Genomic DNA, 19,201 nt, shown 5'->3' with positions numbered 1-19,201 from the left:
TGGATGCGATCCTTAAGCCAGTTCTCTATCCATTTACAGATTGACTTTTCTAAACCTATCAACCCTAACTTGCATAATAACCGTCTGTGGGGTACAGTGTCAAATGCTTTAGCAAAGTCCAAGTACACTATATCAACTGCTACTCCACTGTCTACCTGTTTTCTTACTTCCCCATAAAAAGAGAGTAAATTTGTTTGACAAATTCTGTCTTTCTTTAAGCCATGCTATCACTTATAATATTATTTTCTAGCAGAAACTCCTCTATGTGGCTCTAAATCAAACTCTCTAAGACCTTTCTATTTATGAAGGTTAAACTAACGGGTTTTTAGTTACCTGTTAATGACTTTGCTCCCCTTTTGAAGATAGGAACCACATTGGCCTTTACGCCAATCCATCGGTACCTTGCCAGTGACTAAAAAGTCTCTAAAAATTAGAAATATTGGCTTTGAAATAACTGAGCTCAGCTCTTTGAGGACACATGGATGTAATACATCAGGTCCTGGTGCTTTGTCAACCTTAACTTTTCCCAGCTGTTCAATCATCAATCATATCAATTTTGAGCCATTGTGACTCATTTAGGGCAGTGACATTGCTATTATGAATTTGGACGTGAGCTCTGCCATTTTCCTTCGTGCACAGAGATAAAAAAAAGTGTTTAGTAAATCTGCCTTGTCTTTATCACCAGTTACGAACCCAGGGACATCCATTAAGAGGCCTACATGCTCAGATCTGATCTTTTTGCTATTAATATATTTGAAAAATTGTTGGGGGTTTGCCTTACTTTCCTTTGCAATTAGTCTTTCATTTTAAAGTTTTGCAAATTTTTTTCCGATTTTTACATCTTTTGTTATATTCTCCATAGGTTTCTGCATTGTTAGCAAGAACTAGGTCCAGCAGAGTATAATTTCTAGTTGGGGCTTCTATAAACTGTACCATAAAATTATCTTGTAATAAATTCACAAATTTCCTCCATTTTGCTGTTCCTGTAGTGCCATTACTCTAGTCAATGTCAGGGTAGTTGAAATCTCCCATTAATAAAACACTTCTACTTTTTTCTGCTTTTTCTATCTGTGCTAGTAGTTGAGTTTCTATTTCTTCCTTAGCACTGTTGGGCCAGACTCAAATCATTAATTGTGTGTTATTCAACCCCACATTCAACTCCACCCATAATGCCTCAACCTCATCGCTTGTTCCCTCCGCAATTTCTTCTTTCACATTCACTTTTAGATAATTTCTCACATACAGAATATTATTAATAATAATAATAATAATAATAATATTTAAAATAATAATAACAATAGCAAACATGCAGTTATTATTGTCACTAGGCACTGACAAACCACACCTAACATTTAGGTATTTACAATAACCCTTCTTCCTCATATCTAATAAAATATAGTTGTTCAATTTGCATCACAAATCCAAAAAGCAGAGCTATTTATTCCAGCTGTTATAGAGCTTTCTCAAGCAAGCTGCAATAAATCGCTTTGTAATTTTAGACTGTATTCAAGCTGTAAGCTACCAGTATCTGAAGCACAGTTGGTCACAAGGGTATAAAGGAGTGATTTGCACAGCTATGCTTATTATCTAACAGTAAGGAAAAACCCCATGCTTCTGGAATTGTGTTGGAAGTGATGATACTGTATGTAAATACTTAATCTTCTAAGAAGGCTCAAGGCTGATACTGTCACATGCTACTAACAGTTCCTGCATATAGAATATGTGAAAGCCTCTCACTGCGTATGGATTTACAGTAAAATGAAAGATATTAAATTTTGTTTTCTGTACCAACTATAAAGGATTAGCTGAAATTGTGAATCTCTAGCTATGGAGAATTAATCAGGCATTATTAGCAAATGTACAATTCATGTAAAATGAAGATCTTCCAGAAATCTAATAAATCCTGCAGAAGTTAAACTTCTACCTGTAAGATGCACTCTGGCTGTATATAAATTTACAGTTGGAATACATCCATGGAAACTGTTTTAACTAGTTTGTTCCACCCGAAAGAAAATCCCTAATGGATAATCAAAGAGGAGTGGACTCCTATTTGCCCAGCCTGTGATTACATATTGTGTATCTATGGGAGGAAGAGAAGAAGAGGAGGAAGGGAAAGCCAGGCTTTTGAAGGGCAACCAGAGTTAAACTGAAAAAAACACAAAATTTTATTGTTCGGGTTGGATACCTTACCGCCATCGCTAACCTAGTATGATACTAAACTATATTGCTATTTTTTGAAAAACTAGTGGTTATATGTTAGCCAAAGATTCATTTATAGAGACACAGCTCCTAATCTTTTAAATTATGTTGTTGGAACAATAAAATTTGTGTTTTTAAATTGAACTCCGGTTGCCCTTCAAAAGCCTGGCTTTCCCTCCCTCCTCTTCTTCTCTTCCTCCCATAGATACACAAACTTTTTTAACTACCCAAAGATTTGTTTTCCTGATCATTCTCTCTTGTAATTCAGGTACCCCTTCCCATACAGCCACATCCTCAGCCTTTGCCAAAACAAATTCCCTGGTTCCAGATTGGTTATTGAAGTAGCAAGCAGTACACTTACTGGAGCGTCTTTGACTGCTGTGTCTTCTTGTTAGTACCTGTGGACTATAGTAAACCCTTGCTGGCTCCTCTTAAGACAACTTCAGCAATATACACTAGCTAATTTTTCTTAAGTCATTTCTCAAGTAAACTAAAGCTTTGAACAAAAAGCTGACAAACTGTTTTTCTGAATGTACTGTGCTTCTGAAATAAAGTTTGAACTTCAAAGTCTATTTGTGCTAGATGTAGAAAATACTTGGGTGATTTTTTCAACACTTTTTGTTCAGATGTTGTACTACTGTGATACACACTAAATCTTTTCCAATTTTCTAAAAAATAAATGGTAGAAAATGGGTCTCCCTATAACTGAACGTAGAGGATGGCCACAGAAATTTTTTATAATATACGGTCTAAATTGTGTTGAGAAGGTTGATGGCTCTTTGGGACCTGCACCTCCTTCAGACTAACTCAGGATTAGGTGACTTATCTGAACCAAAAGTGACATGTGAAAATAAACAACATCAGGTGTGACTGCAAATACAGTTTGTTGTTTGCTTGCACAGTGGTGGTATGTTTTTGCATTATTTTGTAAAAAATGTTCTTGGTTTCTTCCTTGCTATGTATGGCCAGGCTGGCTGGGCTTGTCTGTCAATTTAGGGTGAAAAGATTGCATTGCGTCATACAAATACAGCTGTTATTTTAATAGTTTACATTCTGATTGTTTCTGTTTTCTTAGATTGCCACTCTGTTTTCTTACTGTGAATATGTTATAACCGGTATTCGTCTTCGGGCCGGTGTGCTAGGCACCACCATCTTCTCCTCTTCTTCCGGGTTCTTCTTCCTACGTCACCTGACACAGGTGCGAGTTCAGGTGACGTAGACTGGGAAAAAATCTTTTTTCCCCTTTTGACTAAAGGGCTCCTTCTGCGCATGCCCGAAGGGTGTTGCACTTAATAAAAAACAAAAAGAATGTTTTACTTTACATAACCTCGTCACAATGGCTACAAGACTTTTTTTTATAGCAGCACCAATTCTCTGGAACGGTCTTCCCTGTCCGATTCGGCTTGCTCCTACTTTCTTTTGTCTTTTGAAATCGTCACTACTTCACACCACTACATATCTCCCCTACTATTGTGTGTTAATTCCCCCACCTACTAGATTGTAAGCTCTTCAAGGCAGGGTCCTCTCCTCCTTTATCACTGTCTGTATCTTTCTGTCATTTCCAACCCCTATTTAATGTACAGCGCTGCGTAATATGTTGGCACTTTATAAATCCTGTTTATTAATAATAAAAAAAGAGTTGTCTGCCCTTTTATGTAAAGTGAAATTTCCGAGTTTAGGTATGCTTTAAGTAGTGTAATTGTTTTTTTTATTACTGGCTGCCTGAAGAAATAGTAAAGTAAAAAGAAGCTAGAAGGAGTTGGTCTTTAAAGTTGAATTGTAACAACAGAAAATTGTGAGTATCCAGGATTTTTTATTGGAGAAGGGATCTTTCCCATCTGCAATATTTTCTTAAAAGCACACTGAACTGCACATGTGCAACTCAGAGTGAGGTGGCTTACAACCAGGCAAGTTTATTTTAGTGCACTTTATTACTGACAGGGCCTAATGGGCATTCTATTCTCCTGTGACTCATATCAAAATAAATTTACCTTACAGTAATTCCTTATAAAACATTCATTTAGAAATAGAGACAAGACTTATCTTCTGTCACATACTGCAGCAGTGCTGATTGAGCAATAGCTACAACAGTTCATATCCTGTTCCCCCTGCATTGTAAGGCGGACAAATTCAGGAAATGTAAACACAAAACACATTATGAGGGTCAGTACACATTACAGTAATACCCTGCTCAGACCGAGCGTTTAACACAACACTTGTTTACACAACCCAGCGTCAGGGATACGCAACTTGCACAATGCAAACGCAGGGCAACATGGGAAAAACATGGAACAGAGTTCAAAGAGGACAGCGGGAGAAAATCGTCATAGAAACCCAATGTTTATATGTCACGTGTGAAAAGACGTAACGCAGCTATGGGGCGGCAATTGATGACTTTTAGAAAACCGATTGGTAGAAGCAGAGAACTGTTACTAGGGAGACATTGTCTGGGCGGGAATAGCGGAAGATCCCGGAAGGAAAGGAAAAAAATAAACACCGAAGTGGGGGATGGAGGAATGAGCGAGACAATTATAGGCGTCCAGACACAGACAGCGAGAACAGGCGAAAGATAAACACCAGAAGATTTCCCATTGATAACAGTCCAAGGAACTGTGCTGGACTACTGTAAAAGGTAATGATATTGTGGGGGAATTCCATAGGAGGTGCATGGAATATGTCTGGGTCTGGGGTGATCTAGTCAGGCTGGGATGCTGTACATCAGGAATGAGGGGAGGGGGTCAGGGATTTGTACATAATATTAAACATGGGAGGGGGGATTGGATGGATGAGCAATAAAATAAATGCTGATGTTCTAGTGACACACAACACATTACACCATGTATGTCATTTTGTCTTTTGCTCATACCCTTTCACTTTAATTGTGTTTTTAAATTGATCCAATGTAAGTAGCAGAATCTCAGAATCGGCTTACTGCAATCCTCTATACTGCATCATTGAGTCACCATATTGACATCAGATTACTGTCGCTGCAAGTGATATTTTGTGATCGTTTATTCCCAAACAGCTGTTCATCAATCTGCCAGCGCAGATTGTTGAATAATGTTGAGGGACTACTGTGCACACCTAGGATTTTGTCTCAGGTGATAATTTAATAGCTTTAGACTTGGAAAGAGGGGGGCTGTGTGTGGCAAACACATGTGCATACAAACTAATATAATGAGAAAAAGGACAGGCTTTTGGTGACCCATCACTGTACAGTTATAGGCTGCAGGCAGGGAGGTGACCGAACCTATTCATACAATTTCGGGAGAGAAAAGTCCGGTCACCAGTCTGGCTATACGGTCTGGTTGGAGTGTGTAAGAGGTGTTAGCAGACAAACCCTTTGGCTGGTAGGACAGTGTATATGTAACTAAATTTTTACCTAAGATCAGATTAAATATTGATTTCATATACAGCAAGCATTGTACCTCAAGAAATATTAAGTGCCTGGCTGACTATTGTAAGCTAGCCACCAGTATGTTATTATCATCACTCAGTAATCCACCATGTTGTTCATGGTTTTATTTCTTGGTACAGTAAAGAAAAGGTTCATGCCCTGTAAAATCTTCACATTTTGTTTCTTCGCAGACTGAATCGAAGAACACACACACAAAAAAAGTCCAGTTGTTTTTGCCTAATGCAATCTATAACATCCAAGTGAAATATATAACAACAAGAGTTATTAATATTATATTTATTAATAATATTAATAAACAGGATTTATATAGCGCCAACATGTTACACAGCGCTGTACAATAAATAGGGGTTGCAAATGACAGACGAATACAGACAGTGAAACAGGAGGAGAGGACCCTGCCCGGAAGAACTTACAATCTAGAGTTCAGAAAATAAATAGAAAAAAAAAATAACGTTTATCGGGTGTAACTTTATTCTCCATTGCAAACCAAGCTTTGTAATTGGCTTCCACCTGTGATCAATTTTAATCGTTTTGATAATTTCAGCATAAAGATATCTCTCCCTGGAACATTCCAGTGCTTGGTAGTGCAGCTGAAATCAGTCAATCACTATGATTGGGTTTGCAGTATGAAATGAATAACACACAAAAAAAATCAAGGGGATAAAGTTCTGCACAGGGGCAAGTCAAGTGATGGGTACTGAAATTTATTCTATTAATAGGAACCTCTCTGGATCAGACCATCCCTCCATACTGGATAAAAGAGTGAGGAGGAAACTGTTCAGAGAGGCTACCAAGTGACTATGGTGACTTTAAAATTTACAGGAATGAATGGCAAAGATAGATTATAGTGGTCATGTGACATCAATATCACAAGTCTGCCATAAATGTGGCTTATAATGGGAGTGTTGCAAGAAGGAACACCACATATTATCTAAAGTTGAACTTTGCCAAAACATGCTTTAAAGATTCTGAGGCCAAAAGTTTGTTGACAGATAAATCCAAAACGTTTTGGCCTTAACACTAAGTGGTACATATAAGGGAAAGCCAAATTAGCACACAAGCCAAAGAAGACCATACCTACAGGAAAGCATAACAGTAAAAGTATCCTGTTGTGGGGTTGTTACTCTGCACTTGTCAGGATTTAAGGAAAAATGGATCAGGTAGAATATTATTAAGGAAAACTTGTTGTCAATGGGAAGAAGGGAGCACCTTCCAACATGACAAAGCGCTCATCAAATTTGACCACAATAAGGCTTGTTGAGAAAAAAAAGAGGTGAATGAATTTGTCTGCCTAAAGACTTAAGCCTTGTATAAAAGTCAGATGATTGTCTCTAAAATCCATCCTTTGTGCTTGTTTCCAGCAACCAATGAATAAACAAAATGGTTTGCACAAAGCGTTCTTCTGCTCTATAGAGGGGGGAAGAGAAGTGAATGGCACCCGCTGTGCTCTCCTTCATAGGTGTCCACAGTGGTCATTCCTGATCGCCATTGTCAGATTTTTGTCTGGCACGACCGATCATTTGACGTATGCATGAATCTTTAAGTCCTATAGAAATTCTGTGGAATGACTTTAAGTGTTTAGTGCACCAACAGTCTTAATGCATTTTGACTGAGCTTGAACAGCTCTATATAGAGTCTAGATAAGCAATAAAGGTGTAAAAACAGTTACACAAAGTACAGGAGGGTGATTTATTTTAAGTGTTGCTATTACACTAGTGTTGCTTGGATGTTTAAAGTTGCATAGAGTAAACACAGATGTGTTATGTGATGTGGAAACCAGGGCACATGGAATGCTGAACTGGATAACTGCACTAATGTGTCTTATCTACATTTTCAAGAATGCTACAAATATACCCTAATCATTTATTTTTGTACACTTTATTACAGATGGGAGATTCTTCTCATAAGTCTATATTTAGTATAGAAGAATTTCCCATGTCAGAAAGAGGATCTGCGTTTTCTGAAACAAATCCTACATCTTTTGGACAATCTGGACACAAGAGTTCCCCTAACTTTAGAAGATTCAAAGGTACATCTTAATTAAGATGACTTAAGAGAAATATTTTCCTGGTTGTCAGCAATGCACTGGCTTGTGTTTTATCTTTCACTGTATTTTCTGTAATTCAGGAAAATAAATTTGAGGAATCTTAAATTGAGGAGCAATGACCACCACCCAGACCCTTATCTTTAACCCTTTTATTTTCTCCTCCTACCCTGTACTTTATGTACAATTACTTGGAAGCAGTCTGTGTGCAGCTTCGCGGATTACACTGGGGAACGCATTTTTTGTTGAGTTAGATCTTACACTTATTTTTTTAATAACTTTTGGGTGGTGAATCCAGAAATGACCCCAGTTTTTTGCTATCACATCCACTTTTTAGGATACAGGGTACCCTCCATTAAAAAAAAAAAACATACAAATTTTACATACAATGAAAAAATGATGATATAATAACTTGAATGTACTGTTTATTTAAATTTCTTTTGTTCATACAAAGGATTTATTGTTACTTTATGACATTTTATTTTACAGTAAAACATATGAAAAGTTTTCCGGTTAAGGTAAAAATTTATACTTTTAGCTTTTCCTGTTTAGTGTTTAGTGTTAGGACAATCCCGCCGGATGCTTCAACAATAATCAGCCATCATATGTACATCCCATCTACCCTGATACCGTCCTTCAATGACTTTCAAATCTTGGTGGAATTGATCACCTTGCTCATCACTGACTGCACCAAGGTTTTTCGGGAAGTTAGAAAGATGGCTATGCAGAAAATTGCCTCGATGCTCATATTGCAACCAAGCATTTTGTAGCTCTCCAAGAGTTTACGGACAATTTCTGTGTAATTATTTTCTTGTGTGTTTCCAAGAAAGTCCTTGACAATGACTTTGAATGATGACCAAGCATTCTTTTCGACTTCTGACATTGTCCTGAAGAAATGTTCATCTTTGATGAGCTGCCAAATCTGTGGACCATCAAACTCCCCAGCCTTTATTTTTTCAGGCTAGGAAATGCCAAAATGAGGTACTTGAAACAGTCTCCTTCAGTTGGCAAAGCTTTAACGAACTGCTTCATCAGACCCAGTTTCATGTGCAGAAGTGGGGATATAATATACTTTCTATCAACAAGTGGCTCATGTAGAATGTTTGGATGACCTGGTTTTAGGGCAGATCTTGGAGGCCCATTCCTTTCTACCCAATGCCCCTCACGAGTTCTGATGTCCCACATGCATGTAACAGGGATACTTGGTGTATCCGCGTTGCTGAAAGAAAGAAGCATACCATTTTAAGGTCAACACAGATGACCCAATTGGGTTAGTGATATTGCATATATAACTCTCTTTATGTCTGCATATTCTTTAAAAAGAGAAACTGAATGGCCAATTGGGACTGACTCAAATATTTTGGCATTGTGAAGGAGGACACACTTTAAGCCCTGCTTTGAGCTATCGATAAATAGTGGCCATTCAGTTGAGTTATAGATTGGAATTCCCAGCTCCTCCATTAAAGCAGGTATGTTTATGGCAATACACAAAGCCACTGTCACGTCTAAAGTACTGCAGAAATGCAATTTCTCTGATTCGAAAATACGATACCTTTGTTCCTTTTTCAAGTAAGATGCTAGGAGTTCTGAAGCCGCCTTCAATAGTCCCAAATCACTCAACTCATGCTGATCAAATCCCTTATGAACAGAGTCCTCTTCAATTTCAAACTCCATCATTATTGTCACCTAGTTTATAACCATAATCATGTTCTTCAAGAGAGGATAGTGTAACAAAAACCGGCACTGGGATTTCATCTTGATGAGCCACTGGGCGTATAGCTGATGGTAGACTAAGACTCTGTTACATTTATTTTTCCTGTTATATCCTGAAGTTTTCACTATACAAAAGTAACAGTCACTGAAATGATCTCGCGGTCACCAAACCATAAGTATACCAAATGGCATCTTATCACGTGTTCCCTTTGCCCACATCCGTAAATCCTCGACACACTGTTTGCACACCTTATGAGGGGCCCAAGACTTATCTTGATCACCAAGTTCAACTTTGAAATATGCCAAATAGGCTTGCTCTACAAATGTGCTTATGCTCGCCCTTTAATGGGGAATGGTGAAACTGCCACAGATATAGCAAAATGAATCAGGGATGTTTAGACGAGAAATGGCAGAGCCAGGCATGATCTGAAGGAAAAGGAAATACATGTGTAAGTAGAAAAATAAATTTTGCTTAATCACTATGTAGAGCAGCGCACAACCTCTGACCACACTGTCTTGCGTGTAAATGAATAGCCTATACAAATCCACGCTACAGTAATCGCAATAATAAAAGCGGTAGGGAAAAAAACCTGACGTGATAGAAGAAAACTAACTGCTCCCCAGTGTTATTCACACCCTTTTCTTGTGTGCAGAGCTCAGTCATTTCACCATTTTTTTATATTTTTTTTACACATCACATCTATTTGTATTGTGTATATACAATCCTTATTGGCATTTTCCTCCTTATTTCTTTGTTGTTTTCGTTAGAGCCACCTCTTCTCTGTACCTGCTCAGAGCTCTTCTGCTTTTTGCCTTTCTTCCATTCCTCTCCCTAAACTACACTAGCCTGCTGGGCTTTTTTTCCTTTACCCTAAATTCAGCACTATTGTGATTTCGTTTACATGCAAGCTTCTTTCTATTTAACCCAGACATACAGCCATCCTCTTCTTTTAGCTGCTTATTCTTGTTTTACTATTTGACTGTTCCCCTCTATGCGTCATGGTTCATGTTTTAGGCTCCACACTGCAAATATTCTGTGCTGTACATTCCATAATCCACACCTTTTAACTCTGCATAATACCCCTTTTATATCCTGTACTTTACACCAACAATTGGTGTCCTCCATGTTGTACATCCTATAAATCTTTGTTTCACTCTGCGCACCTTGCTGTCAACTTCACACCACTGGATCTGAATGTTGTGCTCTACAGTTCTTTCTTTACATTACTTCACTTTACTAAAATGTGAATTGAACCTCTGTTCATGTCAAACACTGTACATTCTAGAGTTTACATTGTTACACTCAATATACCAATCTTTACATTGTGTAATATATAATTGACACAATTCTGTTGTATACACTGTGCGTTATATTCTCCAAACCACTTCACATTGCTCCTTTATGTACAATGTGCACTACATTATATAATTCATTCATGACATGGCATGGGGTATAATCTGCTGTATATAGTACACTCTACATTGCACATCTGCATACATTTATTCTGTTGTCTAAAAAAGCAAATGCAGAATTATTTGTGCATAAGTTATCACACCTTTGTAAGCATTTTCTAACCGTATTCTCTTACAGGAAAAGAACCCCGGCATCGGACAGAATCTGCTTCTGAAGCTTTAGAGACAGACAGTGTTGGAGAGCTTCATCATTTCCGCTCCCGTTCCCGCTCTGCTCCTTCTTCTTTAATGGTTGCAGCTCGTTATGGACGGGAGCTGAGGCGAATGAGTGATGAATTTGATCAAATCTTTACGGTAAACTTTCTTGTACCTTTTTGTTTTTTGTATTTGTATAACATTTACATATGTAAAAGGTAAAAGAAAAGTTGTTATTCTAGTCACTGCAGTGTTGGAGCTTACAAGCTGATGTTGCTCCCACAATCATATTGTAATGCAAACTAGGGCCAGTTATGTAGATAGCCTGTTTAATATGCCAGTATAAGTTTTGATTGTGGGAGAAAACTAGAGAAATTTGGGTGCGATTTGAAGGTTGTGCAGGAAACAGTAATGCAGGTTTACCTTTCCTTGCTATGACACAGGCATAACCCCCTTTAGTGACCTACTTATTTTGCTGCCTGTGTCCTTAATGAAAATGAAAAATAAATAAAATGAATTATAGGATGTATTGCTCTCTAGAATTGCCTGATTGTCTGATCAGCTAACCATGAAGTGAAGATCTATATATTTAAGTAGCTGTGTTGTAAATCTCTTAACTTCTGTCACCCTATATAACCAGAAGTGGACAACACTATTCAGATCCTACAGCTGGCACTTTTTTTTTTTTGTCCTGGTTGGAGGACTTTAAATAAAAATTGCCTTTTCATTCCATGAGCCACATAAACACCCCCCGGCCCCATGTGTGAGGTATTAGGATGTAAATACTGTCCAGTACAACCAAGTCTCCCTACCTGCTTGATTTCTAGTTTTCGGGTTTTTCTACAGAGTCTTCCTCGACCTAGAAGTGCAGGTGCGACCTCTCAGATGACTGTTAGCAAGAGTTTTGGAGAGATCATTATGGGCTTTCTTAGAAGGAAGAACAAAGACAAAGACAGAAGCCAGTCAGAAAATGACCGGCAGTAAACATTTGTTTGTGGAGAAGAAAATACTGTGGTATGTATACTTCAAGGGTACTTAGGAAACTGTTACTTTTTTTGCTGATTATATCAAAATGTGTAGGTATTTAAAAAATTATAACACTAAAACTTGAAAAATTTTCTTCAAGGGGGGAGGGAGACATTACCCACTGTAAGCCACTATATTCATCAAGGCTAATAGAGAGGGTGAATATGTCTAGTGAGAAAACAGACCTCAATAAGGCTGAATCTACAGGGAGGGTTTTAAAAAAAACAAAAAAAAACCATGTAAACGTTCCTACCACGTTTATATGTGTTTTTATGCAAAGCTTGCCTTTGAAATGCTGGAAAATGTCTATACCGCGTTTTCCTGCATTTTTACCGCGTTTATGTTTTAAGCACTTAAAAACGTGGGAAAACGCCCCCATTGAAATCAATGGACACATTTATCCACATTTTCTTATGTAAACCCTGCATTTTAATTTTTAAAAGGTTGCAAGAAGCGCTATATATAACGCTCAAAAACGTGCCTCAAGGAAATGCCCTGGTGTAGATCGGCCCATTGCATGGGAAATTTCAAACATGGGCTTTTAAGCCTCAGGTTAAACACTGGGAAAAACATTGTGTAGACTAAGCCTAAGAGGTTTACAGGGATTCCTTACTGTATCCAAAACTGTACCAAGTTAAATATAGCCCATTAAAAGATAAACACTTTTACTGAATTGATCACCTTCAATCCAGAGCATTTTCCCAGGGTTATTCTTTTTCACCACAGATTCCCGCAATAGTTAACCTGTAGGCTGGACAGTGATAAGACGCAGCAGCACAGTGATGGGTTCATCCATCACTCTGCTTTCCCCTATCAGCACACCTCTTGTCAGGGGGTATTTAATGTCCTGATGATTACAAATCTGCTTTAATTTTGTCTTTTATACATGTGTGGGTATAAAATGGGTTGATTCCTAAACAATGCATTCAAGTATTGCATGGACCTTACAAGCAATCTCTACACAAACATTTGAATACAATAAGGTCATAACTTCTGAAAGAAATAGACACAATAAAAAGCTGATTTTAGCATTCCTATTTTTAAAAAGTTTGCTTCTGGTATTTTTCTTTCTCTATTGATGAGATCTTTTTACGAAACAGAAAGTGAAGGAATCTCTCAAATAAGGTCTCCTACTGAAAACCTGACAAAAGTGCTATGAAAAAAAATCAGAATATAGATAAACTATGCTTTTCAGCAAATTGTGTGTTTGTTTTACCTGTAATACAAATGCTGAATTGTTGTATATTTACTTACAGCTGCAACACTGATGGTGCCCGTCTTCTTTTATATGAGTGCATGTTGCTATTTAAAGAAAAGAAAATGGATGGAACCACTGAACCACCTTGCATGATGTGACTTGTGAGGTGGATTAAAAAATGTGCAAGATTTTGTTATATTGTTAACAAATATAAAATTACAATTGCAATACTTAACATGTATGGAGGAAAACAAAATACCTATGTACGCAGAACACTACCTAGCAAACGCCATATGTTTACCTCACTTGTCCTCCATTCAGATCTATTGCAAAAGCCTCCAAAATATTGAGGCATGCAGCAACACTGCTTTCAGCAGCTGATTGGCAGACTTTAGTGCTGTAGATTGTGGTTATTCCTGTACTTGTGAATTTTTGGGTTACTGGCAGTGGATAAAAGCCCAGGTAAGTGCAAGTACCCTATGGTGTCTGCTATCTACAGTAAGGAATACTTTGCTTTCTCTATACTTGGACACTTTTAAAAAACAAAAATGATTTTAGAAGAGAAGACAAATGAAGAATAAAATGTGAACTTTTTTTATTGTAAAAATGTTTTTTTACTTCAAAAATAAGGATATGGAAAATTTTCATACTTTTCATCATTCTTTTTATTAAGCACAATTAATAAAATATAAAGAAATAAACATTTTTTTTTAAATAAAACAGGTATCCACTGCAATATCATATGAACTCAGTCAATTAGCAGAGCTAGGATGAACAATGCTGTACTCGGGCAACATACTGTACCGTATGTTGGCATTTTCTTTTATGCTTACATTAAATAGATATATTCAAATGTGATCACTGTTGTGTTGTCTTTTTAGAATATACAAAGCTTTGACTATATTTTTACGTATTTGTAAAAATTCTGTGACAACTAGAGCAGTGCATTCTTTTTAAACAGAGATTCACATCTTAGTAGTTGCTATAGTTTCTTCTATTATTACCTTGTTCCCCCCGAAAAAAAGACCTACCCAAAAAATAAGCCCTAGCATGATTATACTGTATTTTAAAGGATGCTCCAAATATTGATGATGACTTTCTGGGTTTGGAGAGGTGTGATGATCTAGAAAGTGATGAAAGTGATTTTTTGTTTAAGAATAAATGTTGATTGTTGTTCATGAAAAAATAAGATATCCACTGAAAATGAGCCCTAGTGCAATTTTTGAGCAAAAATTAATGTAGGACAAGGAATGTATTTTCGGGGAAACAGGGTACTACAACTAAGTTACCTGCAATTGTTTCTAATACTTCTTGTAGCAAGGCAGCAAAGTTATTGTTTCTCACTTTTTTCCATCTAGCAGCTTTTGGGTGTTCCCATTCCTCTATTAGCATTATAAATAAAGACAAAATGAATTAAACAGGAGGAGTAGGACATAATGGGTATGATAAGCATGCAGACCTAGGAGTACATCAAGAAGTGGTCCCAGCATTTTTTAAATACTGACCCAAAGAGTGAGGGAGAATTAAAACCTCTGTCACTGCTGGAGAGATTTACCTCTCTTTCCCGTCCCAAAACAATACTTAACAGCTACTGTTTACATGTGTACCCAATAGGTAATATGTCCATGCTTCCTTTTCTAATTATAAGAGGTAGGATATTCTTAGGGACTTTTTCATGGGGGGGAGGAAATGAGGGGACATCTTTTAACAAGCCAGATTTACTTCTCAACAACACATTTTATTACTTTTATGAATACAGTAGACCACAAAAAAGAGGTTTTAGCTACTTTAAACAAGGCGCTTCACATACAATGTGATTAATCCCTAACATCAGGTAACCAAATGTAACAGCAATCATCAATTACCAATGTAATCATAATTTTAATATGGGCTGGAAAAGTTCGGACATTTGTAAGATTTGAGAATTAAAAGCAAATTTTCAACCCACGTTATTTTTTTTTTCTTGTTTTTTATCTACTTTTTTCCTTCTGGGGTTGCAATCATTTGAATTATTTACCACAGTACAAATTAATAACAAAGTAATTTGTTATTTGTTAACAAATGTTTTAAATCCTAGAACAGATCCATTCCAGGTTTGCTGGATAACCCTGGTTCAGATGAAAGTCTTTGAAATTCTATCTTCTCCACTCTTAGATAATTTTTCTTTAATAATTCAGGCCCTTTGCAGTAGGCTTTCACAGAAAGGTTTGGACAGAAAAAAAAACTAGAATATATACTATAAATTCTGTGTGGCTTACAGCTGATGTCAAATTTAATTTTTTGTAAATTAATTATTAGCAAAAAGATCAGATCTGAGCGTGTGGCCCCTTAAAGGATGTCTCTGGGTTGGTAATTGGGGATAAAGAAAAGGCGGATTTACTAAACACTTTTTTTAGCTCTGTGTACACAAAGGAAAATGGCAGAGCTCAAGTCCAAATTATTAATAGCAATGTCACTGCCCTAAATGAGTCACAATGGCTCAAAATTGATACGACTGAGAAACAGTTGGGCAAAATTAAGGTTGACAAAGCACCAGGACCTTATGGATTACATCCATGTGTCCTCAAAGAGCTGAGCTCAGTTATTTCAAAGCCATTATTTCTAATTTTTAGAAACTTTTTAGTCACTGGCATGGTACCGATGGATTGGTGTAAGGCCAATGTGGTTCCTATTTTCAAAAAGGGAGCAAAGTCATTACCAGGTAACTACAGACCCGTTAGTTTTAACGTCCATAGTTGGAAAGGTCCTGGAGAGTTTGATAAAGAACCACATAGAGGAGTTTCTGCTGGAAAATAATATTATAAGTGATAGCATGGCTTCAAGAAAGACTGAAGTTGTCAAACAAATGTACACTTTTTTATGAGGAAGTAAGTAAACACGTAGACAGTGGAATAGCAGTTGATATAGTATACTCAGACTTTGCTAAAGCATTTGACACTGTACCCCACAGACGGTTAATATGCAAGTTAGGGTCGATAGGTTTAGAAAAATCAATCTGTAAATTAATAGAGAACTGGTTTAACAGTACCATTTCTGTGTTTGCAGATGACACCAAACTATGTAATGAAATTAAGTCCATACAGGATGTCTATAATCCACAAACAGACATGGATGTACTGTTTGATTGGGCAGCTAAGTGGCAAATGACATATAATATAGATAATTGCAAAGTTATGCACTTGGGGGGCTAAAAACATGCATTCTTCATACTGTCTAGGGGGAATACATTTGGGGGTGTCAGAAATGGAAAAGCATCTGGGGTAGGTAGATCTGAGGTAGGCAAAGTCCGGATACGGCCTAACCTGTATTCCAGTCCGGCCTAACACCCCCCCTAGTTATTTATTGTTGTATCCACGCCTAATTGAATGGTTGCATTATTGCGAGTTCCCGCGATATCATCAAGGTTAGTCTCCGGAAGGTTGACCTCGAACGTCGTGTGTTCAACCCCGAAGGGACTGACGAATTACTCTTCGTCCAACGCGACAACAAAGCCCTGTGTTTAGTGTGCAATGACACCAACATCACTTTCAAGTGGTCGAATCTCAAGGGACATTTCGATGCCAAGCACACGTACAGAGACTACACCGCGGATGAGCAGAAGACTGAGGCTGCTCGCTTGCAGTCACGGTTGGAAAATACCTTTCCTTGGGACACCTGTTTCTTCTGGCCTAGTGTGCCTTCTTGACCTCCTGAAATGGCCTAGTAGTCCAAAAAGTTTGCCAACCCCTGTGGTAGACCATAGACTTAATAACACCATGCAATGCCAAGCTGCAATATCTAAAGCTAGTAAAGTACTTTCTTGTATTAAAAGAGGAATAGACTGCAGAGATGGAGACATTATCCTGCCCCTGTACAAAGCATTGGTCAGACCACATCTGGAATATGCAGTCCAGTTTTGGGCACCAGTTCACAAAAATGACATTGTGGAATTGGAAAGAGTGCAGAGAAGGGCAACTAAACTAATAAAAGGAATTGAGTAACTCAGCTATGAGGAGAGATTAGCTGAACTGAATCTTTTCTCCCTTGAGAAGAGATGTTTCAGGGGGATATGATCACCCTGTATGTATATGTAAATGGTCCATATAGAGAACTCTCTTCCCAATTATTCACTTTGAGATCATTACAAAGGACAAGAGGGCACTTTTTGCATCTGGAGGAAAAGAAGTTTAAGCTCCGGATAAGGAAGGGATTCTTCACTGTAAGTTCTGTGAAAAAGTGGAATCCGCTCCCTCAGGAAATAGTTTCAGCAACTACTTTAGATTGCTTTAAGAATGGATGCTTTTCTGGAAAAAGGAACACAGAAAATAACTGGGTAATAAGGTTTTAAAGTAAAGATACCAGAGACTGTTGATCCTGGGAACATCCGAGCCTCAGCCTCATGGAATCAGGAAGGAATTTTTTTCTCCTGTTGAAGCAAATTGTACTAGGGGTTTTTTTTGTCTTCCTCTGGACCAACTATGTCTTATAGGGTTTTTTATCAGGGATATGTTTTTTTCCCTAGTGGTTGAACTTGATGGACCTATGTCTGTTTTCAACCTAACCTACTATGTAACTAGAATTATTTAAATCTTTAAAATCTACCCTTTGCCAACTCCTCTCATCCCACATTTTTGTTGACTTGTAAAGGAATGTACAGTTATATAAAAGTACATCCTCTTTCAGTTCTAAGGTTTTATATGTCATGACATAGAAAATAAATTATTTGGTTCTTAGCAGGTTCTAAAAAATATTTTAAATTAATCAAAGAAGTATAACACACAACAGATTCCACCATGTCAGTATTTAACAAAAATGAAGCCAAAATGGAGAAGCCATGTGCTGAAAGTAAGTACACTGCATTATTCAATAGATTGTAAAACCTCATTTAGCAGCAATACCTTAGCAATCATTTTCTGTATGACGGAGACATTATGGAGGCATTTTGGCTCTTCATTAAAGCATTTTTTTTAGTTCATAACAATATTCTCTTCTTTAATATTTTTTTTTTGGAACCATTATTTGACTATAGAATACTTTGGTATACAGAGAAGTTCATGGTCAACTCAATGACTGGTGTCCAGGTCCTTTGGCTGCAAACCAAGCCCAAATCATCACCCCTCCTCCGTCATTCTTAACAGTTGGTGCTGATATGTGTTGTTTGTTTTTGGCCAAATGTGGTGCTGTGTATTATGGACAAACATCTTCACATTGGTCTTTTCTCTCCAATGAACATTTTTCTAGAAGCCTTGTGGTTTGTTTAGATGCAACTATTACAAACCTAACTTGTGCTGCCATGTTCTTTTTAGAGAGAAGAGATTTTCTCTTTTCATCCAGACAAGCCATACTTGTTCAGTCTTTTTCAAATTGTACTGCCATAAACTTTACCATTTAACATGGTAACTGAGACTTGTAGAGTCGTAGAGTTGTAGCTTTTGTGTTCTTTGCTATTTTTATGCATTGCATTGCACACTATAATCTTTAGGTGTTCACTCCTGGGAAGATTGGAAACTGTCTTGAATGTTGTCCACTTTTAATCCTAATTAAATTAAATAATCTTTCCCACTGTAGAATAATTTACTTCAAATTGTTTTAAAATGGTCTTATAGCATTTCTCAGATATATGTACAGGAACAATTACTTGCTAAAATTATTGCTGATGTTTTTTCTCCTGCTAAAAATTCAACTTTTAAAGAAAATGTCACAGTTAATCAAATGCATCAAGTGGCTGCTAGTTACCCTCCTAGTGGTAAATGTGTACTTACATTTTTCACACACTGCTTCTGCATAAATAATAACCTGGTGTAATATGTCATGTGCTGTTCATATAAGGTTGTATTTACCAAATTTTACAATTTGCCAAAGACCAGATGTTCTTTATTTTTCAAGATGTCCCAATACGCTAAAAGAGGGTGTACTTTCTTTTTCTCATGACTGTATACACCGTTAAATCTGCCATGCAGGTCCCGGGACAATACCATGTTAGCTCTGCAGATGCTGTTGCCCTGGCCAGTCCACT

At 37.3% G+C, this 19,201-nt stretch overlaps 1 protein-coding gene across 1 annotated transcript; it reads left to right on the top strand.

Moving 5' to 3' along the window:
- Nucleotides 1-4,655: 4,655 nt before the first annotated feature.
- BAD (BCL2 associated agonist of cell death) lies at nucleotides 4,656-14,064 on the top strand. The gene is made up of 5 exons (XM_072421499.1): nucleotides 4,656-4,831; nucleotides 7,505-7,646; nucleotides 10,966-11,141; nucleotides 11,829-11,996; nucleotides 13,265-14,064. The coding sequence occupies exons 2-4, from the start codon at nucleotides 7,505-7,507 to the stop codon at nucleotides 11,964-11,966; spliced, it is 456 nt and encodes a 151-aa protein (XP_072277600.1). The 5' UTR covers nucleotides 4,656-4,831; the 3' UTR covers nucleotides 11,967-11,996; nucleotides 13,265-14,064.
- Nucleotides 14,065-19,201: the final 5,137 nt, after the last annotated feature.

This window comes from Pyxicephalus adspersus, chromosome 9, assembly GCF_032062135.1.
Source record: "Pyxicephalus adspersus chromosome 9, UCB_Pads_2.0, whole genome shotgun sequence".
Classification (NCBI taxonomy): domain Eukaryota; kingdom Metazoa; phylum Chordata; class Amphibia; order Anura; family Pyxicephalidae; genus Pyxicephalus; species Pyxicephalus adspersus.
The sequence above is the reverse complement of the archived record's forward strand: the minus strand, read 5'-3'. Positions and strand labels throughout refer to the sequence as shown.